The 23,983-nt window shown below is 41.4% G+C and overlaps 1 protein-coding gene across 1 annotated transcript in view; it reads left to right on the top strand.

Annotated features, from left to right (window-relative positions):
* Positions 1 to 15,681: 15,681 nt before the first annotated feature.
* LOC106569209 (TGF-beta receptor type-1) overlaps positions 15,682 to 23,983 on the top strand; it is a 59,885-nt gene continuing 51,583 nt past the window's right edge. Inside the window, exon 1 of the mRNA XM_014140342.3 lies at positions 15,682 to 15,843. Within this exon, the coding sequence (XP_013995817.1) occupies positions 15,768 to 15,843 (76 nt within the window). The 5' untranslated portion in view covers positions 15,682 to 15,767. The remainder of the gene's footprint in view (positions 15,844 to 23,983) is intronic.

The raw sequence follows: 23,983 nt of genomic DNA, 5'->3' as shown, positions 1-23,983 counted from the left end.
ATGTGATCTTGCTATGGGGAGACCAGCCAAAGTCTCTCTGGGTGCTCATTGACTCTGGTGCAGATACCAGGGTAGCGTCCATGAAACGTATCGGAACTAAGTATCCCTACTCAACTCCGTTCCCATGGATGCCAGGGCACTGGACGGCCACTCCATTGTCTGGTCCTGAGACCAAGGCCATGGAGGAGTACATCGAGGACTCTCTGGCTGTTGGGAGTGTTCGTCCTTCTGCCTCTCCTACTGGTGCAGGATTCTTCTTTGTGGGAAAGAAGTTCAAGACCCTGCGTCCATGCATTGATTACCAGGGTCTCAATGACATTACGATAAAAAAAATTGGTACCCTCTACCACTCCTCTCCTTGGCTTTTGAGCCTCTCCAGGGGGCTACCATCTTTTCTAAACTGGACATTCGGAATGCCTACCACCTTGTGAGAATACACGAAGCAAATTAATGGAAGACGGCTTTCAACACTGCCAGTGGACACTGAGTACCTGGTCATGCCGTTTGGACTCACCAACGCACCCGGTGTCTTCCAGGCCCTGGTCAACGATGTGCTCCGGGACAAGTTGAATCATTTTGTTTTTGTCTACCTCTGACATCCTGTTTTTCTCTTGTTCTGCCCAGGAACACTCTCCCATGTTCGACAGGTCCTTCAGTGCCTCCTGGAAAATCAGTTGTTTGTAAAAGCTGAGAATTGAGTTCCACCGCTCCTTTCTGGGATACATCATCGCTAAAGGGAATGTTTAGATTAGAGGTCGACCGTTTATGATTTAACGCCGATACCGATTATTGGAGGACCAAAAAAGGCCGGTACCGATTTAATCGTCCGCTTTTCTTTTTTCTTTTTAGTAATAATGACAATTGCAACAATACTGAATGAACACTTATTTTAACTTAATATAATACATAAATCTATTTAACCTCAAATAAATAATCAAACATGTTCAATTGTTTAAATAATGCAAAAACAAAGTGTTGGAGAAGAAAGTAAAAGTGCAATATGTGCCATGTAAAAAAAGCTAACGTTTAAGTTCCTTGCTCAGAACATATGAAAGCTGGTGGTTCCTTTTAACATGAGTCTTCAATATTCCAAGTAAGTTTTAGGTTGTAGTTAAAGGACTATTTCTCTCTATACCCTTTGTATTTCATATACCTTTGACTATTGGATGTTCTTATAGGCACTTTAGTATTGCCAGTGTAACAGTATAGCTTCCGTCCCTCTCCTCGCCCCTACCTGGGCTCGAACCAGGAACACATCGACAACAGCCACCCTCGAAGCATTGTTACCCATCGCTCCACAAAAGCCGCGGCCCTTGCGGAGCAAGGGGAACAACTACTCCAAGTCTCAAAGCGAGTTACGTCACCGATTGAAACGCTATTAGCGCGCACCCCGCTAACTAGCTAGCCATTTCACATCAGTTACACCAGCCTAATCTCGGGATTTGATAGGCTTGTAGTCATAAACAGCTCAATGCTTGAAGCACAGCGAAGAGCTGCTGGCAAACGCACGAAAGTGCTGTTTGAGTGAATGCTTACGAGCCTGCTGCTGCCTACCATCGCTCAGTCAGACTGCTCTATCAAATCATAGAATTATAACATAATAACACACAGAAATACGAGCCTTTGGTCATTAATATGGTCGAATCCGGAAATTATCATTTCGAAAACAAAACGTTTATTCTTTTAGTGAAATACAGAACCGTTCCGTATTTTATCTAATGGGTGGCATCCCTAAGTCTAAATATTGCTGTTACATTGTACAACCTTCAATGTTATGTCATAATTATGTACAATTCTGGCAAATTAATTATGGTCTTTGTTAGGAATAAATGGACTTCACACAGTTCGCAACAAGCCAGGCGGCCCAAACTGCTGCATATACCCTGACTGCTTGCACGGAATGCAAGAGAAGTGACACAATTTCCCTAATTATAAGAAATTCATGTTAGCAGGCCATATTAACTAAATATGCAGGTTTAAAAATATATACTGGTGTATTGATTTTTAAAGAAAGGCATTGATGTTTATGGTTAGGTTTGGTGCAACAACAACCATTTGGCGAAGTAGGCTGTGATTCGATGAGAAATTAACAGGCACCGCATCGATTACATGCAACGCAGGACACGCTAGATAAACTAGTAATATCATCAACCATGTGTAGTTTGTTTTTTTAATAAGAAGTTTAATGCTAGCTAGCAACTTACCTTGGCTTCTTGCTGCCCTCGCGTAACAGGTAGTCAGCCTGCCACGCAGGCTCCTCGTGGAGTGCAATGTAAGGCAGGTGGTTAGAGTGTTGGACTAGTAACCGGAAGGTTGCAAAAACGAATCCCCAAGGTAAAAATCTGTCATTCTGCCCCTGAACAAGGCAGTTAACCCACCATTCCTAGGCCGTCATTGAAAATAAGAATGTGTTCTTAACTGACTTGCCTAGTTAAATAATGGTGTAAAAAAAAAATCAGATTGTTATGAAAACTTGAAATCGGCCATTCCGATTAATCGGTCGACCTTTAGTTCAGATGGATCCGGAAAAGGTGAGAGCGGTCGTGGATTGGCCCCAGTCCCGGTTGCACCTACAACGGTTTCTGGGGTTTGCTCATTTCTACTACTGTTAAATTTGGGGCTACAGAGACTCGAACCATCTGCATCTGGGTCTCGCCCTGTGCCCTTATAGCCTTGATGGTTGTGGCACACAGCGCTGCTTTGTACATTATTGTCCTCTAGACCAGTTGTCCCCAACCTTTGAGTCGAACACTGAGTCAAAATGCAAGCCGAGATCTACCCTTTTTTTTCTTATCACATGAAAAAAGTAAGCGTATGCAACATTAACCAATTTAAAAACAGTACTGTAGTAATGAGGTTTGTACAGTAGGCTATAGGCCCAAAACATTATCACCGCATATCGGCTTTGCTTGAATTGCCCTGCCAATGCATTGCTCTTCTCACACCATATTTTTTTTTTCTATGTCAACATTTGAGGTAGGCTATTATGATCACACCGGTAATAGATCAATTGTTGTAGTACTTGTGAAGTACAGCTGAGTGATTTGCTGTTTTATTTTACTGGGCTGTTGGAGCCTGCATCTGATGGTTAGTCTCAGCCTCCCTTCCTTCCTCCGCTGACCAAAAAGGGACACCGTCTTCCAGCTGATGGTGTTAACTCAAGTCGCACCACATTATTTCTGCCTCATGCACAAATTAATGTTACTTCTATGACCAGAGAAAGTGAAATATTCCTCAACATTTAAAAAAGACCCAATCCGCTAAAAATATCGCAAGCCTATCGATATACTTTCCTATTTATTCATTGCAGCTGCAATGCTGGTTGTCGTGCAAATGGAAGTACAGAGGTCGCCCATTTTATGGTATATAAAAGTGTTAAATAGAATGTTGACAGTGCTGAGTAAACTTAAACATGACCTAACTTATAAAAACTGCAGCTCTTTTATCTGTTGACAGTCTCTTTCTAGTCATGGTTTTAAAAAATGTCAAATCTCACAGTAGCAACTTTGCTGTAGCGTTCTTTTATGACTGCAACATTACTGCAGACACGATAATCTGAGCCAACCGATTGGCCAGTGGTAGACCCATATTGTACTCGACTTGCTCCCCCGGGCCGCTGGGAAGGCAGTTTGTACCTGCAGACATGAAATGGCTCAAAATGAGAGCACACTTGCCCACCTGCCATGCGAGAGAGCTGAATCGGGTGCACCTACCGCCAACAGTGCAAGACAAATAAAAAATAAAAATAGGAACACAAGGTTTAACTTTTTTACAGAAGTCGACCGCGATCGACCAGTTGTCCACTGCTCTAGACAAAGCTGGAGTTCTGTGAGAGCCTTTCTCTCTTTATGAGAACAGGATGCACTTTTGGATTGACCTTTTTCAATTAAAATTCCTTTTCAATTAAAATATATTCAAAGTTAAGTTATATACACACAGAAAGAGTTAAGGACAATTTAAAACTTACTGTAACAAAGTTTCTAAACCCAGAGGGTCAGTGCTCCCTGTGATCCTTGGGACATCCATACCTTAACCCTTACCTTAACCCTTACCTTAACCATTTTAAATGTCAACTTTAACACGGACCAAACGCAGAGGCGAAACATTGCGCGACTTCCGGGAACACTTGCGAAACAGACCAAGCTGGGCTTTGAGAAGGCAATGAGAAGTTCCTCCCTGGGTTGTTAATTTTCTGTAAATGTAAAGGCACAACCTAGATTCCAGCCAATGTCTTAAGTAGTTGAACACGTTATTACTCCAACCTCGTGAGTGGCAAACTGACACGTTTTCATGTCAAAAACAACTTTATATCAAAGGGGTGGCTTTATTTTGCACGTGCCCAGTTCGGCGCGAGACAACCGTTAGACCTGATGCCGTGTGGCTCAGTTGGTAGAGCATGGTGTTTGCAACACCAGGGTTGTGGGTTCGATTCCCATGGGGGACCAGTACAGGGGGAAAAAAAGAAAGTATGAAATGTATTCACTACTGTAAGTCGCTCTGGATAAGAGCGTCTGCTAAATGACTAAAATGTAAATGTGTTTCTCAAGTTGGATCTTTCATCCCTCATAAAATCAATAGCATCCATAGTAATCATCTCCAGTTCAAGAAGTGCATTGACTTGGGAGTCAGGGGGAGCTTACCTTATTTCACCTGTGACAGAGGACAGTTTCTCATGCGGCAGTGTGTGTTTTCTCCATTTAATTAAATTACGTTGAACCAATGTAGAATAGATGTTGAATTGACGTCTGTGCCCAGTGGGTAGTGTCTGCTGTTTTTGGGGTTTTCCTTTCAATTAACTTCTATGGGCTACGTGGGACGCTAGCGTCCCACCTGCGGGACACAGCCAGTGAAATATCAGGGCGGCAAATTCAAAATGTCATTCAACTTTCTCAAACATACAACTATTTTACACCATTTTAAAGATACACTTCTCCCTGATGTAACCACATTGTACGATTTCAAAAAGGCTTTACAGCGAAAGCAAAACATTAGATTGTTAGGAGAGTACATAGACAAAAATAATCACACAGCCATTTTCCAAGCAAGGACATGTGTCAATAAAACCCAAAACACAGCTAAATGAAGCACTAACCTTTGATCTTCATTAGATGTCACTCCGAGGACATTATGTTACACAATACATGTATGTTTTGTTCGATAAAGTTCATATTTATATCCAAAAACAGCATTTTACATTGGCGCGTGATGTTCAGAAAATGTATTCCCACCAAAACCTCCGGTGAATGTGCACATCAATTTTCAAAAATACTAATCATAAACGTTGACAAAATATATAACAATTATTTAAAGAATTATAGATAGACTACTCCTAGATGCAACCGCTGTGTCAGATTACAGTTCGGGGTCACCTAAACTCAGAATTAGTATTATAAATATTCTCTTACCTTTGCTGATCTTCGTCAGAATGCACTCCCAGGACTGCTACTTCCACAAGAAATGTTGTTTTTGTTAAAAAATAATCCATATTTATGTCCAAATACCTCCGTTTTGTTCGTGCGTACAGATCACTTATCCAAAGGCATAACGCGCGAGCGCGGTACCAGAGACAAAGTCAAAATGTTCCATTACCATACTTAGAAGCATGTCAAACGCTGTTTAAAATCAATTTTTTATGGTATTTTCAACATAAAATTGCGATAATATTCCAACCGGACAATAGCATATTCATTCAAGAAGAAAAAGAAGGAACGGCGCGCTTGCGGGACCGCGCATATCCATCCCTTTGTCCACAGGCAGTCCACTGATTGACTGAGCTCCTATTATCTGCCCAGTGACAGGAGAATGCTGAAAGAACTTTCTGAAGGCTGTTGACAGCCAATGGAAGCCTTAGGAAGTGCAATGTGACCCCACAGAAACTGTAGTTTCGATAGAGAATCAAAAGAACTACAATTCTGACTTTCCACTTCCTGGTTGGATTTTTCTCAGGTTTTTGCCTGCTATATGAGTTCTGTTATACTCACAGACACCGTTCAAACAGTTTTAGAAGCTTCAGAGTGTTTTCTATCCAAATCTACTAATAATATGCATAGTCTAGTTTCTGGGCAAGAGTAGTAACCTGTTTAATTTGGGTATGTGTTTTCATCCGGTCGTGACAATACTGCCCCCTACACCCCAACAGGTTAAGATCTAGACTACCAGGTGAGGAGAGTTCCAATCAGTGACCTTAACCTCTCTGGGGTATGTGGGACACACTATTCAACAGCCAGTGAAATAGCAGGGCGGCAAATTCAAAACAACAAAAATCTCATAATTCAAATTTCTCAAACATACAACTATTATATCCCATTTTAAAGATACACTTCTCGTTAATCCAACCACATTGTCTGATTTCAAAAAGGCTTTACGGCGAAAGCATAACATTAGATTATGTTAGGACAGCACCTAAACAAGAAAAACCACACAGCCATTTTCCAAGCAAGAAGAGGCGTCACAAAAAACGGAAATACCGCTAAAATTAATCACTAACCTTTGATCTTCATCAGATGGCACTCATAGGACTTCATGTTACACAATACATGTATGTTTTGCTCGATAAAGTTCATATTTATATCCAAAAACCTCATTTTACATTGGCATGTAATGTTCAGAAATGTTTTGCCTCCCAAAACTTCCGGTGAATGAGCACATCAATTTACAGAAATACTCATCATAAACGTTGATAAAATATTCAACAGTTATTCAAAGAATTATAGATACACTTCTCCTTAATGCAACCGCTGTGTCAGATTTCAAAAAAGCTTTACGGCGAAAGCAAATTTTGCAATAATCTGAGTACAGCGTTCAGACACGAAACCAAACCCGCCATTTTGTGGAGTCAACAAAACTCAGAAATAATATTATAAATATTCACTTACCTTTGATCTTCATCAGAATGCACTCCCAGGAATCCCTGGTCCGCAATAAATGTTTGTTTGGTTCGATAAAGTCCATCATTTATGTCCAAATACCTCCTTTTGTTCGCGCGTTCAGTCCACTACTCCAAATGCAGGAAGCGCGCGCAAATGTCACGACGAAAAGTCAAAAAGTTCTATTTACATTCGTAGAAATATGTCAAACGATGTATAGCATCAATCTTTAGGATGTTTTAAACAAATCTTCAGTAATATTCCAACCGGACAATTCCAATGTCTTCAGAAAAGAAAAGGAACACAGCTAACTCTGTGTCAGATAGCTAGCTATCACTCTTTGTATGTGGACCCATACATCCAGTGGTAGGTGGGACAAATCATAATTCAATGTTGAAGTCTTGTTATTGATTTATATTGAAGCTATCCTCACAATATCCACATTACAATTCCCAGCAAGTGTGTTAACCCTATTGGCGCCATGCATACAGTGTTTGGATTTCACACCACCAACCTGGGTTTGCTTCCCTGCCCTGTCGTTCGATACACTGGTGTCAGAAATTAAATGGCCATCAGAACGCATGACCCGTCGAGTGAGAGCTGAGTAGTCAAAGCGCGGGGTTCGAAGGGGGCATTGTAGCGATCCTGCTATTTGAGCCACATTACAATTCCCATCAAGTGGGTTAACCCGATTGGTGCGATGAATAGGGTTTTTGCCTTTCACACCAGCAACCTGGGTTCGCTTCCCTGCCACTCGCTACAATATATATGCCACATAGGTGTAGCACATGGGGATATGTGACACTTACTCCTCATCCTGAAGTGGTGGCGCTGACTGGGAAGACGCTTCAGGAGGGCGGTCACATGTGCTAGCAAGGCAGAGGTCCTGGGTTTGAGCCTCTGGGTGAGCTGAATCAGGAAGAAGTGGTACTTGCTAAGCAAGCAGCGTGATGTCCTTTAAATAGGTTACATTAGCCCAAGAATGTAGCCTACTGTTATGGAGTCTAGGCAAGCCTACCATTGTCTGAGGACTGGCTCTGGCAGCCAAAACAGCCAAATACTCCATCTAAAAGTGAATTTGTAATCAAGTGGAATATGGTTCTAGAAACAAAGCCCTTTACTTTCATATTACATTAAATAATTTCACTAATGCAAAATATACCCTTACTGTACACTGTTTTTAACCGGGTTTAACAGCCAACAGTATTTTTCAATTATAACACTTTCCTGGTTGTCACTAGTTTCCACAGCCACAAGGTAAAAATTGGCTATATTGTAAACTCATGAAAACAAGAATGTGTTTTATGGACTTAATTTAGGGTTAGGCATAAGCAGTGTGGTTAGGTTTAAAATCACATTTTATGAAGAGAAATTGTGGGGGTTTATGACTTTAACATTGGTAGTAGTAGCATGCACAACTCTGATATAAAGTGGGGGTTTTTTTCTCAAAGTTGCCGGAATCTCACGTGTCCTACTTATATCAGTACACTCTTAACCTAATCATTACAAACTTATTTTCGATCAGCCACAAGTAGCAAAAAAGCCATTACAATTTTTGTTAAAGGGAAATTTCACCCTGGCTCTGCCACGGTATATAGTCATTAGTATGTTAACAACATTACGTTTTGTCATACACGTCAACATTATCCAAACCACAAGCTAGAACGAGCTCATTTTCATTTCCCTGGTAGAATTCGGATGTTTCGACTTCCTGTCTATTCGTCTGCTCATAGTGAACCACAAAGCCCGGCATTCATCGTTAGATAGATGGGGCGTGCCCACAAACTTGGTTGATGGCGTTGTTTACATCGAACTATCAACACACAGTAATCTCAGAACTTCTCTAGGCAAGATTTTATTTTTTCATTAACATTTGTCATCATGCCCATGTGGTGTTCTGTGTCTGGCTGTGCTAATTACAAACAAGCGCGAAAATGTGTTATCGTTCACCATTCTACCTACCAGAGATTTACCCCAGTCAGGGATGCAAACTGGTGAGGGCCCAAAAAGGTGACCTTTTTTTTATTTTGGACTGAAACATGCAAAGAAATCCCTGCTAGGGGGAAATGCAGGTTTTAACTAATTAAACAACAAAGAATATGATCTACATGATCAGTCTGTATGTAAAATAGTGGTTAATGTGAACCAAACTCACAGCAAAAAAAATGTAAAGACAGCAATCCAATGTTATTTGTTGCCTAGACTTTACTGCAAATGACACTCAAGTCTTGATAAAAAACAATACACTAATATTGCTGTTAGCCATGACAGCCTTTATAATAGAACGCGTGTGACCACACACATTAAATATAGCACTTGTTTTTTTCACATCTTAAAGTAGAAATAGAATGAAACAAACAGGTATTCCATTTTGTGCTATTATAGTGGCCACTATGGTTGATGTCGATCAAGTGCACAAGGCTACATGTGTGCAAAAATAACGTTCATAAAAATTAAATAATCCCTCCTCACTCACGTGTCACTGTCAAGTTAAACACAAAAACAATATATTTGGGCTCCACTGCACATTATTACATCTTACACTTTCTGCCTGTGGACATCTATTCTACAATGTGCCAGCACAGCATGATACCCTTTGTTGGCATAATTGATCTCTTTCAGTCAGAGAGTAAACCTGGCATACCCCTTTTTATCCACTGTATTGAAAAACTGAGAGCGGGAAAGTGTGGTGTTCCTTCCAACTCTATAGTGGCTTCCAGTTTATGCCAGGCACAGCTCCAACTACATTTGATCCCTGAATCCACTTGTTTAACAAGCAATGCCTCATTTTCACCTAATTCTTTCATTAAAAATTTTTTACCACAAACTGTAGAGGGAAAACAGTTCACAGATAGTACTCTAGCTAACTTGTTAACATTTCACACAGATTGCAAGGGTCCTGTAAGCAACTAACGCATTATAACTTGAGGAATGGCAAGGAGTCGTATACCAGTTAATACTATAGCGAATGGTTAGGTTACTAAGGTTAGTTAACCTGATGTTGTAACATTAGCTAGCGTTAGCCATGTGACCTTAGCTGTCTGAGCCAGCTGATTTTCACACCATAAACTCAAGTAGTTGATCAGTTAACCTCTCTTGGGCAGGTGGGACACTATTCAACAGCCAGTGAAAAATCAGAGCGCCAAATTCAAAACCACAAAATGTCATAATTCAAAGTTCTCAAACATACGACTATTTTACACCATTTTAAAGATACACGTCTCCTTAATGTAACCACATTGTCCGATTTCAAAAAGGCTTTACGGCAAAAGCATAAAGTTAGATTATGTTAGGACAGGTACAACACAAGAAAAACCACAGTCATTTTCCTAGCAAGGACAGGCGTCACAAATACCACATTCAGCTAAAATTATGCACTAACCTTTGACGATCTTCATCAGATGACACTCCTAGGACATCATGTTACACAATACATGCATTTTGTGTTCGATAATGTTCATATTTATATCCATAAACCCCATTTTTACATTGGCGCGTGATGTTCAGAAAATATTTTGCCTCCAATACTGCCGGTGAATCAGCACAGCAATTTACAAAAATACTCATCATAAACGTTGATAAAATATTAAACTGTTATTCAAAGAATTATAGATGAAAATCTCCTTTATGCAACCGCTGTGACAGATTTCAAAAAAGCTTCACGGGGAAAGCACACTTTGCAATAATCTGAGTACTGCGCTCAGAAAAATACATCAGGCAATACAGATACCCGCCATTTTGGAGTCATCTAAAATCATAAATAGCATTATAAATATTCACTTACCTTTGATCTTCATCAGAAGGCACTTCCAGGAATCCCAGGTCCACAATAAATGTTGTTTTGTTCGATAAACTCCATAATTTATGTCCAAATACCCCCTTGTTGTTCGTAAGCTACTCCAAGTGCGTTCAGTAAGCTACTCCAAGTGTAGGAAGCGCGGCCAAAATGTCACGACGAAAAGTAAAAAAAAGTTATATTTACGTTCGTTCAAACATGTCAAACGTTGTATAGCATCAATCTTTAGGGCCTTTTTAACTTAGAACTTCAATAATATTCCAACCGGATGATTCCAATGTCTTAAATTGTTTTGGAACACAGCTAACTCTCAAGTGAATGCGCGCCAATGAACTCATGTGCTTTCCTGAGTCAACAACTTCCAACTTCCTCTGTTCGCTCTCTGTTCATCATAGATGCCTCAAACAAATTTCTAAAGACTGTTGACATCTAGTGGAAGCCTTAGGAAGTGCAAAATGAACCCTACGTCACTGTGTTCGATAGGCAATGACTTGAAAGGACTACAAGCTCCAGATTTCCGACATCCTGGTTACATTTTTCTCAGGTTTTTGCCTGCCATATGAGTTATGTTATACTCACAGACATCATTCAAACAGTTTTAGAAACTTCTGAGTGTTTTCTATCCAAATCTAATAATAATATGCATATTCTAGTTCCTGGGCCCGAGTAGTAGGCCGTTTAATTTGGGTACGTTTTTCATCCGGCCGTGAAAATACTGCCCCCTATAGTGAAGAGGTTAACTTCCTGCCTGATGTCTTGAGACGTTGCTTCAATATATCCACAGTTCTATTTTTGTTTCATCAGACCAGAGGACAATTCTCCAAAAAGTATGATCTTTGTCCGCATGTGCAGTTGCAAAGCGTAATCAGGCTTTTTTTATGGCGGATTTGGAGCAGTACTTCCTTGCTGAGCGGCCTTTCAGGTTATGTTGATATAGGACTCGTTTTACTGTGGATATAGATACTTTTGGTTTCCTCCAGCATCTTCACAAGGTCCTTTTGCTGTTCTGTGATTGATTTGCACTTTTCGCATCAAAGTACATTAACCTCTTACATCTAGATGTTCCGCTAGCGGAACGCCTCGCCAATATCCAATGATAGAGTGTGGCGCGAATTACAAACTCCTCAAAAATCCCCAAACTTCCATTTTTCAAACATATGACTATTTTACACCATTTTAAAGACAAGACTCTCCTAGAGAAGTTAAATTGGCTAATGTTGCTCAACATTTCTCTGGCTAGCTAACGGAGAATTCGATCCAGCTATTGTAGCAAGACACTGTAATGAAACAGGCAGGGAGCAGGTCTCGAACCCTTGACCTTCTAGCCCGAAGTCCTGCGCGCTATCGACTGTGCCGCAAAAGCATGCTCGAGCAGCTGAGTCGATAGCCGCACTTATAAACCCAGGGTCGTTACAATACTTAACAATGCTAACAATACTTGTTCCACCACACTTTCTCCCTCACCTCAAACTTCCCAAATGCCAGTTGTTTTTCGGTTACAGCTCATGAAGTATGCTTCATCACCTTCTCACCCCAGTCTCTGGTCAGGCTTCTCACCTACCTCACCGTTATCGTTCTGGGGACACGTTGCTGCCATTCAACTCTCCGCTCTCTCAGCGCGTGCTGATGCTGTAACTAGCACATTGGTTGTCTCTTCTCTCTTCAGTCGCGTGCTGCATTCTGTTATGCGAACGATTGGCTGAGCCTTGGATACAGCCAGTATTGCTCCAAAAGCCCAACAATCTTTCGCATACAGCCAATAGTGACCCCGCACAAACTTTTCTTATCGGGTCTACACGAATCACATAGGTCACCTATTTTGGATTCAAAACGGCGAATTTCGCCGAAAGGTGACTAGTTTGCATCCCTGCCCAATGCTGCGACTATCAAGAATGATGCATCCGGTGACTAAAGTCTAGACGGATTTTCAGGCTGACGACAGCTGAGAAGTGATGAGAAACCGTTTTTCATTCACAAAAAAACAGAAGATTATCGATTAGAGGTAACGTTAGCTAGCTTGCTAGCCTAGCTGGACTGAGTAAATTAGCTAGCTAATGTTACAGTCCTGTAAATCATATAGCTAGCTATCTTTTGGCTATACACTGTCAATCAATTTTGCCTATGCCATGGTAGTCACTGCTAGACTGGTAGCTACCTTCAGCAGAGTAAATATTTGTTTGTTCATTCTATAATTGACTAACGCTAGCTAACATTAGCAAATAAGAGTAACTCAATCTGCTAGCCATCTATTCCACCCTTGTCCGGAAACACTGTTACTAAAAATAGAATTGTCGATTTACAGTGCATTTTTCCACATTTTGTTACGTTACGGCCTTATTCTTAAATGGATTTTAAAAAATCCTCATCAATCTACACACTACCTCAATGACAAAGCAAAAACTTCTTTTAGAAATGTTGCAAGTAAAAAAAAAATATGTTTTAACTGAAATATCACATTTTACATAGGTATTCAGACCCTTTTACTCAGTACTTTGTTGAAGCACCTTTGGCAGCGATTACAGCCTCGAGTCTTCTTGGGTATAACGCTACAAGCTTGGCACACCTGTATTTGGAGAGTTTCTCTCATTCTTCTCTGTAGATCCTCTCAAGCTCTCAGGTTGGATGGAGAGCGTCATTGCACAGCTATTTTCAGGTCTCCAGAAATGTTCGATCAGGTTCTGGCTGGGCCACTCGAGGATATTCAGAGACTTGTCCCGAAGCCACTCCTGCGTTGTCTTGGCTGTGTGCTTAGGGTTGTTGTCCTGTTGTTCCTTCTGGGAAATTATGTGTGAAACACATCTCACTGACGTAGATACGCCTCAGACATGATGAAAACAAGCCCAGATTCCCCTAGATTGAAATTCCCCTTTAACCAAATTAGTCATTCTCTCTCATTGACCTCCATAAAAAAAATATGAAAAATCGCCACCTGCTGGAGAAGACAGATTTTGGGCCCAGTTATCCCTCTCACTTCACCTCTTCCTCTCTATTCTCACTAACTGCACCATGAATGCAGCCCTCACTTGCATTGTTGGAGGCAATATTTGTCAACCAATCATTAGGGTGTTTTTGTTTGACCCACTCAAATGAACATAGACGGGACTGAAACAGGAACCAACATGATCGGGATAGAATTGAAAATTATATTTGAGACCTCTCTCTAACCAATTAATTGTGCACATATTATGTTTTCAGTTTGTATGTTTTCAGTTTGTTAGTTTGTGATATGGGGTATAGAAAAGTTTATTTAGACATTTATACAGAAACTTTTACAAACAATAGCAGCTACACTATATATACAAAAGTATTTGGACACCCCTTTGAACTAGTGGATTCAGCTATTTCAGCCACACTCGTTGCTTACAGGTGTATAAAATCGAGCACACGCCATTCAACCTCCATAGACAAACATTGGCAGTAGAATGGCCTTACTGAAGAGCTCAGTGACTTTCTCAGTGACTTCCAACAAGTCAGGTCGTCAAATTTCTTTAGCGCTGTGCGCAATGCCAAGTGTTGGCTGGAGGGGAGTAAAGCTCGCCGCCATTGGACTCTGGAGCAGTGGAAATGTGTTCTCTGGAGGCAAGAATCACGCTTCACCATCTGGCAGTCCGACGGACAAATCTGGGTTTGGCGGATGGCAGGATAACATTACCTGTCCCAAGGCATAGTGCAGCTGTAAAGTTTGGTGGAGGAGGAATAATTGTCTGGGGCTGTTTTTCATGGTTTAGGCTAAAACCCTTAGTTCCATTTAAGGGAAATCTTAACACTACAGCATACAATGACATTCTAGGCGATTCTGTGCTTCCAACTTTGTGGCAACAGTTTGGGGAAGGCTCTTTCCTGTTTCAGCATTACAATGCCTCCGTGCACAACACGAGCTCCATACAGAAATGGTTTGTCAAGATCGGTGAGGAATAACTTGACTGGCCTGCAAAGAGCCCTGACCTGAACCCCATTGAATATGACAAGCTGGTGTCCACATACTTTTGGTCATGTAATGTATCTGGCTGTCTCCCCCGCCCCCTTCACTTCAATGGTGGGCTGAGAATAACTTTCCTTGTCTCGAAATATTAAAATAGAGTGTAGGACAGAATAGTTTGACTGCTCCCTGCCTGGTGTTACTTTTCATCAGGCTCTGTACTCTAGTTTCTCTCTGTTCAATAGCTTTTGTCTCTTGAGGAAGAAGACAAGCTGTCAGGACATTCCATATTCAGGTTTTATTCTCTGTGTGTAGAACTACGTTGAGCTCAGTAATAGTGTTTTGATTTACATAGACCTTCTATTCTTGTTCTCAGCTGAATTGCTCACCTGGGTGTGCAGGCAGATGTACTGCCTGAGCCCTATGAGCCCTGGTCAAAGGACTTGCACTATATAGGAAATTGGGTTTCATTTAGGAGTGGGATGCAGCCATATTTTGTCAGCTGGATAAATATTTCATCATGTTATTTCCAGATTATTTATTTAGAAGTGGTGCCTGTGCACAAAGCGAGATCCATACAGAAATGGTTTAGTCGAGATCGGTGTGGAAGAACCTGACTGGCCTGCATAGAGCCCTGACCTCAACTCCATCGAACACCTTTGGGATGAATTGGAACACCGACTGCAAGCCAGGCCTAATCGCCCAACATCAGTGCCCGACCTCACTAATGCTCTTGTGGCTGAATGGAGGCAAATCCCCACAACACTGTTCTAGTGGAAAGCCTTCCCAGAATAGTGTAGGATAGTATAGCAGCAAAGGGGGACCAACTCCATATTAATGCCCATGATTTTGGAATTATATGTTAGATGAGGCAGTGTCCACATACGTTTGGTCATGTAGCGTATGTTGACACTGCCATGTTAATCTGAGCCTTGCTGTTGGGAAACCACTACAGTGTCCGACTTTCGGCTGTCGCAGATGCACCTCCGCTGACTTCATTCATTGATTTTCGACTACCGTCTGCATGCTTGAACACGCCCAGTGTGAGAAGGGGTTTTAAGGGCGGTTGGGGGTGTTCCATGTGGGCGGGGTATTTTCGCGTTGTTGGCAATCAGACCATTTTTTTTGTTCTTCCTCCAAGCAAAGAATACAGAAGTTGGTGAGAAATTGCCCAGAGTAATTTGTTATGACAATGGATACAATACGCTGTAATTTCATATTTTTGGTCGTGTTCCTTGGAGCAGGAATTCACATATCCATTGGTAAGTGAAGCAGACACTGCCGTATATGGCTTTAGACACAGAATTATGATTCTCAAGTTAGATTTTCACACTTGGTTTTGTTTTCAATAATTGTGTTTTCAAACATGGCGCAGGTCATGGGGAACCGAGCTGCCAGGAATGGTTATTGTTAAGCAAATGACCAGGCGAGAAAGCGGGGGAGAAAACGTATAAAAAGTCACTTGCACGAAAATGGCCTCAGTTGCCTATAGTTTAGGAGGTGCCTTGGCCAGACATTTATATCCCGATGTGTTGAAGTGGCTGATATGTTGTCTAGCAAAAGAGAGACTCGACAATTGCTCTCTTTCGGGTACTTGGTCCATTTGTGACATCGCGCGCGGTGAAGTCGATTTGTCCAGTATATATTCTTTTTGGTCAACATAGTTGTTTGAGTCATAGGACGAGCAAAGCGAACCGAATGAATAGGATCGGCACATATGAACTGTTGAAAACGTGACAGTTTTATACTTGTTACAATGTGATACAGTTTCCAGATAATTATTATCATGGAAGCGTGATAGGGAGGCGACATTGTAGTCTATTGGATCATACAATGCATCCGCTTGTCTGCTGAGATATGTAGTGTCTCTAGAGATCGAAAAAGCTCGTCATAACTTCTTTCGTTGTATTCGACAAGTGCTATCTGAATACATTAGTCCAAAGAGCACATTATCATCTAAAATGTCTAAATAGTCGATTATTGATAAGGACTCACGTAGGTAGATCAATATGTAGCCTAGGCTAAGCCCCTTTAGGCTATTTAACGTTAGATACACTGTTGCAAATAACTGACTACCGAATGACCCGTTTACCAGATACAAATCGTATGCTTTGATACAGAATATTGGAGGCGTATCGATTCAAGACGTGGTGTTTCTGATAATTGACTAACAAGGAATGATTACTTAGGCTACCAAACATACTCTACGTGCCTGCTGAAGCGTCCATGGATGCTGGAGGCGCATGTAGCCTACATTGACATTGTAACCCACGAGTTGTTGCCCGAGGCAACAATTTATATATTTTTCAGCTTCTCCATTGAAGCTTTGCTATAGCAAAATTACCTTGTCACAGTATAGTCATCTCGAGTTCCAATTCTAAAATTGTGCAGGGAGTTTTTTTTAACGGATGGATAGGAGATGTAGTCTAGAGATGAGAAGGTTATAGTTAATGAAGCCATAACGTGTTTAATCTTAATCGCAATCCAATTCACGGAGTAGGCTCGTGGAAACAAAGCATCCCATCTGTATGAGGAATGGTGATGGGCTCCATTTGTCCACTGATGGGCAGAGCTGAGAACGGCTCATCCATACATACCTTCAATGTACAGAGAGCACAAATTCTCCAGCACAAGCATCCCTGTGTAGGGTGTCTTGTAATGGATGACAAGAGGAGAGGAAAGCAGGGACATGATCAGAAACATGATCTAGTTTTCTGCTGTAATATGTCATAGGTTCATAAATGAGTAATGTTATTTTGCATGGTTAGATCTCATCTGGTCCATGCCTATCAGTGTACTGTGCTGAGATGTGAATAGGTCTATATGTAATTTCCATAATGTCACTTACAAACCTATAGTCCACCATAGGGAATAAACCCTCCTCAGAGCCATTCCACAGTGTGCACAGAGGGATGGAGTTCTGTGAACCAATTGAAGATGGGTCTTTCCATGTCATTTCAGCCATCCACGACGCCCACCATCTCAGATTGTATCTGTAGTTAGAAAGAGATCAGATTAGCATTCCTGCTATATTTTGTTGAAATATAATTTGATCTCTGATAAATTAAGGTAATTGATTCCACACAAATTTGCCATTTTTAAATTATAGGATTCATATGCTAATTCAGAGACTTTCCTCAATTGGCCCAGACCTAATATTTAATCCAAATTGATTTATTCTAAAGTGATGTCACAGGTGCCAAATACAGCAGGTGTGGACCTTACAGTGAAATGCTTATTTACAAGCTCTTAACCAATAGTGCAGTTAAAATAATTAAGGAGCAACAATAAAAGAATAGTAGCGAGGCTAATATACAGGGGGTACCGGTACAGAGTCAATGTGTGGGGGCACTGGTTAGGTGAGGTAATTGAGGTAGTATGTACATGTAGGTAGAGGTAAAGTGACTATGCATGGATAATAAACAGAGTAGCAGCAGTGTAAAAATGGGATGTGGGGACAATGCAAATAGTCAGGGTAGCCATTTGATTAACTGTTCAAGAGTCTTATGGCTTGGGGGTTGACGCTGTTAAGAAGCCTTTTTGACCTAAACTAGGTGCTCTGGGACCGCTTGCCGTGCGGTAGTAGAGAGAACAATCTATGACTAGGGTGGCTGGAGTCATTGGCAATTTTTTGGGCCTTCCTATGACACCGACTGGTATAGAGGTCCTAGATTACAGGAAGCTTGATGTACTGGGCCGTACACATTACCCTCTGTAGTGCCTTTCGGTCAGAGGCCAAGCAGTTGCCATACCAGGCGGTGATGCAAACAGTCAGGATGCTCTCGATGGTGCAGCTGTAGAACATTTTGAGCATGTGAGGACCCATGCCAAATCTTTTCAGTCTTCGGAGGGGGAATAGGCATTATCGTACCCTCTTCACAACTGTCTTGGTGTGTTTGGACCATGATGGTTTGTTGGTGATGTGGACATCAAGGAACTTGAAGCTCTCAACCTACTCCACTACTCCACTACAGCCCCGTCAATGAGAATGGGGGTGTGCTTGGCCCTCCTTTTTCTGTAATCCACAATCATCTCCTTTGTCTTGATCACGTTGAGGGAGAGGTTGTTATCCTGGCACCACACTGCCAGGTCTCAGCCTATAGGGAGGAGGTCAGTCTATATCATTGTCAGTGGTCAGTCCTACCACTGTTGTGTCGTCAGCAAACTTAATGATTGTGTTGGAGTCGTACTTGGCCATGCAGTCATGGGTGAACAGGGAGTGCAGGAGGGGACAGAGCACGCACCCCTGAGGGGCTCCTGTGTTGAGGATCAACGTGGCAGATGTGTTACCTACCCTTACCACCTGGGGGCGGCCTGCCTGGAAGTCCAGGATCCAGTTGCAAAGGGAGGTGTTTAGTCCCAGGATGCTTAGCTTAGTCATAAACCTTGAGGGCACTATGGTGTTGAACGCTGAGCTGTAGTCAATAAATAGCATTCTCATGTAGGTGTTCCTTTTGTCCAAGTGGGAAAGGGGAGTGTGGAGTGCAATAGAGATTGCGTCATCTGTGGATCTGTCTTGCATACCGCCCCGACAGCTCTGCCACATCTGAGCGCCGGAGCTGGTGTAGTACGATTCAATCTTAGTTCTGTATTGACCCTTTGACTGTTTGATGGTTCGTTGGAGGGCATAGCGGGATTTCTTATAAGTGTCCGGGTTAGAGTCCCGCTCCTTGAAACCAGCAGCTTTACCCTTTAGCTCAGTGCGGATGTTGCCTGTAAACCATGGCTTCTGGTTGGGGTATGTACATACAGTCACTGTGGGGACAACGTCATCAATGCACTTATTGATGAAGCCAATGACTTATGTACTCAATGCCATTGGAAGAATCCCAGAACATATTCCAGTCTGTGCTAGCGAAACAGTCCTTGAGCTTAGCATCTGTGTCCTCTGAACACTTCCTTATTGAGCGAATCACTGGTTCTTCCTGCTTTAGTTTTTGCTTGTAAGCAGGAATCAGATTTGATATGGTCAGATTTGCCAAATGGAGGGCGAGGTAGCTTTGTACCTGTCTCTGTGTGGAGTAAAGGTGGTCCAGTTTGTTCCCCCCCCTGGTTGCACATTATACATGCTGGCAGAAATGAGGTAAAACAGATTTAAGTTTCCCTGCATTAAAGTCCTCGGCTTCTAGGAGCGCTGCCTCTGTGTGAGACAGCTATAGACAGCTACGAAAAATATACAGTTGAAGTCAGAAGTTTATGTACACCTTAGCCAAATACATTTTAAACTCAGTTTTTCACAATTCCTGACATTTAATCCTAGTAAAAATGTACATTACATTTTAGTCATTTAGCAGACACTCTTATCCAGAGCGACTTACAGTAGTGAATGCATACATTGCATACATTACATGCATATATTAAAAAAAAATATATGTTGTACTGGCCCCCCGTGGGAATCGAACCCACAACCCTGGCGTTGCACACACCATGCTGGTGTTGCAAACACCATGCTCTACCAACTGAGCCACAGGGAAGACTATGCCATGTCTTAGGTCAGTTTGGATCACCACTTTATTTTAAGAATGTTAAATGTCAGAATAATAGTAGAGAGAATCTTTTATTTCTTTCATCACATTCCCAGTGGGTCAGAAGTTTACATGCACTCAATTAGTATTTGGTAGCATTGCCTTTAAATTGTTTAACTTGGGTCAAATGTTTCGGGTAGCCTTCCACAAGCTTCCCACAATAAGTTGGGTGAATTTTGGCCCATTCCTCCTGAAAGAGCTGGTGTAATTGAGTCAGGTTTGTAGGCCGCCTTTCTCGCACACGCTTTGTCAGTTCTGCCCACATTTTCTATGGGATTGAGGTCAGGGCTTTGTGATGGCCACTCCAATACCTTGACTTTGTTGTCCTTAAGCCACTTGCCACAACTTTGGAAGTATGCTTGCGGTCATTGCCCATTTGGAAGACCCATTTCCAACCAAGCTTAACAGAACCCCGTTCCGCCAGCGGAACCCCTAGCCAACAGCCAATGGGATCGCATGGCACGAAATACAAAAACTAAAATGCCACAATTCAATTTTCTCAAACATACGACTATTTTACACCATTTGAAAGATAAACCTCTCCTGAATCCAACCACATTGTCCGATTTCAAAAAGGCTTTACAGCGAAAACAAAACATTAGATTATGTTAGGATACAACCACAGCAAAAAACAACACAGCCATTTTCTTAGCAAGGACAGCGATTTTCAAAGCAAGGTTAGCCGTCCAAAAGCACAAAACCAGCTAAAATGATGCACTATCCTTTGACGATCTTCATCAGATGACACTCCTAGGACATTATGTTAGACAATACATGCATTTTTTTGTTCCATCAAGTTCATATTTATATAAAAAAAAAAACATTTTACATTGGCGCGTGAAGTTCAGAAAATGTATTCACCCCAAAATTTCCGGTGAATTTACAAAAATACTCATCATAAACGTTGACAAAATACATAACAATTATTTTAAGAATTATAGATACAGTACTCTTTTATGCACCCGCTGTGTCAGATTTCAAAATAACTTTACGTAGAAAGCACATTGTTCAATATTCTACTGAGCACCATGCTATTCAGTTAGCCGTCCAGCCACGGCATCCCCAAAATGCTGAAATATGTTAAATATTATCTTACCTTTGCTGATCTTTGGCTGAATGCACTCGGAAGGTCTCCCACTTCCACAATAAATATTAATTTGTTCGATAAAGTCCATCATTTATGTCGAAATAAATCCGCTTTGATGGCGCGTCCAGATCCCCATTCCAAAATGCATCTTTCCACCGTCGACAAAGTTATAAAGTTCCCTCAGCGTTTGTAGTAACATGTCAAACCATGTTCACAATCAATCTTTAGGGTGTTATAATCGTAGAATTGCGATAATATTCCAACCGGACAATAGCAGATTCATTACAAAAGAAAAATGGCTAATCCTTCGTGAACGCGCACGAGGTAAGGCAATGACCCCAGCCCGACCACATACTGTTCCGGGTGTTATTCAATGAAATTGTATTCTAGAAGCCTCAAACTAGGTTCTAATGACTGTTGACATCTAGTGGATGCCTTAGGAAGTGCAATATGACATCACAGACACTGTATTTTTAGATAGAACTTCATTTGAAATGACTACAGCCATCTGAGGTCAAACTTCCTGTTCGGATTTTTCTCAGGTTTTTGCCTGCCATATGAGTTCTGTTATACTCAGACATCATTCAAACAGTTTTAGAAACTTCAGTGTTTTCTATCCAAATCTACTAATAATATGCATATTCTAGTCCCTGGGCCCGTGTAGTTGGCCATTTAATTTGGGTACGTTTTTCATCCGGCCGTGAAAATACTGCCCCCTATAGTGAAGAGGTTAACTTCCTGCCTGATGTCTTGAGACGTTGCTTCAATATATCCACAGTTCTATTTTTGTTTCATCAGACCAGAGGACAATTCTCCAAAAAGTACGATCTTTGTCCGCATGTGCAGTTGCAAAGCGTAATCAGGCTTTTTTTATGGCGGTTTTGGAGCAGTACTTCCTTGCTGAGCGGCCTTTCAGGTTATGTCAATTATAGGACTCGTTTTACTGTGGATATAGATACTTTTGGTTTCCTCCAGCATCGTCACAAGGTCCTTTTGCTGTTCTGTGATTGATTTGCACTTTTCGCATCAAAGTACGTTAATTTTAATCTCTAGGAGACAGAATGCGTCTCCTTCCTGAGCAGTATGACAGCTGCGTGGTCCCATGGTGTTTATACTTACGTACTATTGTTTGTACAGATGAATGTAGTACCTTCAAGCATTTGGAAATTGCTCCCAATGATGAACCAGACTTGTGGAGGTCTACAATTTTTTTTCTGAGGTCTTGGCTGATTTCTTTTGATTTTCCCATGATGTCAAGCAAAGAGTTTGAAAGTAGGCCTTGAAATACATCCACAGGTACACCTCCAATTGATTCAAATGATGTCAATTAGCCTATCAGAAGCTTCTAAATCCATGACATTATTTTCTGGAATTTTCCAAGCTGGCACAGTCAACTTAGTGTATGTAAACTTTTGACCCACTGGAATTGTGATACAGTGAAATAATCTGTCTGTAAACAATTGTTGGAAAAATTACTTGTGTCATGCACAAAGTAGATGTCCTAACCAACTTGACAAAACTATAGTTTGTTAACAAGAAATTTGTGGAGTGGTTAAACTAGTTTTAATGACTTCAACCTAAGTGTATGTAAACTTCCGACTTCAACTGTAGATAAACTCTTGGTATATAGTGTGCTTCACAGCCTATCATGATATACTCTACTTCAGGTGAGCAAAACCTCGAGACTTCCTTAATATTAGATTTTGTGCACCAGCTGTTATTTACAAATAGTCACAGACCACCAACCCTTGTCTTACCGTAGGCAGCTGTTCTATCTTGCCGATGGACCGAAAACCCTGCCATCTGTATGTTATCCATGTGGTTATTCAGCCACGACTCAGTGAAACATAAGATATTAGTTGTCCCGTTGGTAGGATGTCCTTGATCGGAGCTCATCCATTTTGTTATCCAATGATTGCACGTTGGCTAATAGGACTGATGGTAGAGGGGGTTCACTCACTCGCCTCCGAATTCTCAGAAGGCAGCCCGAACTCCGCCCCCTTTATCTCCGTCTTCTCTACACGCAAATTACAGGGATTTGGACCCGTTCCCGAGAAATAAGTAGATAATTCACGTGGACTTGTTAAAGAAAAAAATCGTATTTGTCCAGTTCGAGGTGGGTAATCGCTGTTCTGATGTCCAGAAGTTATTTTTGGCCATAAGTGACAGTAGCAGCAACAATATGTACAAAATAAGTTACAAACAATGCGGAAAAATTAACAGTTGGTTAGGAGCACGTAAAACTTCAGCCATCCCCTCCGGCACCATTCTTCAAATAAGGCTGTAACATCACAAAATGTGGAAAAAGGGAAGGGATACTTTCCGAATGCACTGTGTGTGTGTGTGTGGTGTGTTTTTCTTTACTCAGAACTTAGGAGGCCAAATAAAACCACAATTTGCAGGCCGCCAGTTGGGGAACCCTGCTTTAGACATACGAGTTACCACACCTCTACTGAGTTAGGTAAATCAGCTTTTAGTTTGTTCCAGGGCAGTTCAGAAAGCTGATTGAGGACCTTATTACCGAGGAATGTGTTTTGTGTGTGTATATATCTTTGATTTGGGTATGTTATGTAGGGCTCATCTGTTAGACCTTGGTCTCAGTATGACTCCCAGATAAAATAAAGGTTCAATATTTTTTTTTTTAACCCCTGGTCGGGCTCGACATCCAGCGAAAAATCCTATCGCCATTAGCATAACAAAATTTAATATATATATTTTTTCAAATATAGGACTATGTTCTATCATTTTATAGATACACCTCTCCTGAATCGAACCACGTTGTCCGATTTC

This window comes from Salmo salar, chromosome 14 (genome assembly GCF_965601325.2).
Source record: "Salmo salar chromosome 14, fSalSal1, whole genome shotgun sequence".
NCBI classification, from domain to species: domain Eukaryota; kingdom Metazoa; phylum Chordata; class Actinopteri; order Salmoniformes; family Salmonidae; genus Salmo; species Salmo salar.
Note: the sequence above shows the minus strand (reverse complement) of the source record. Positions and strands in the feature narration are given on the sequence as shown.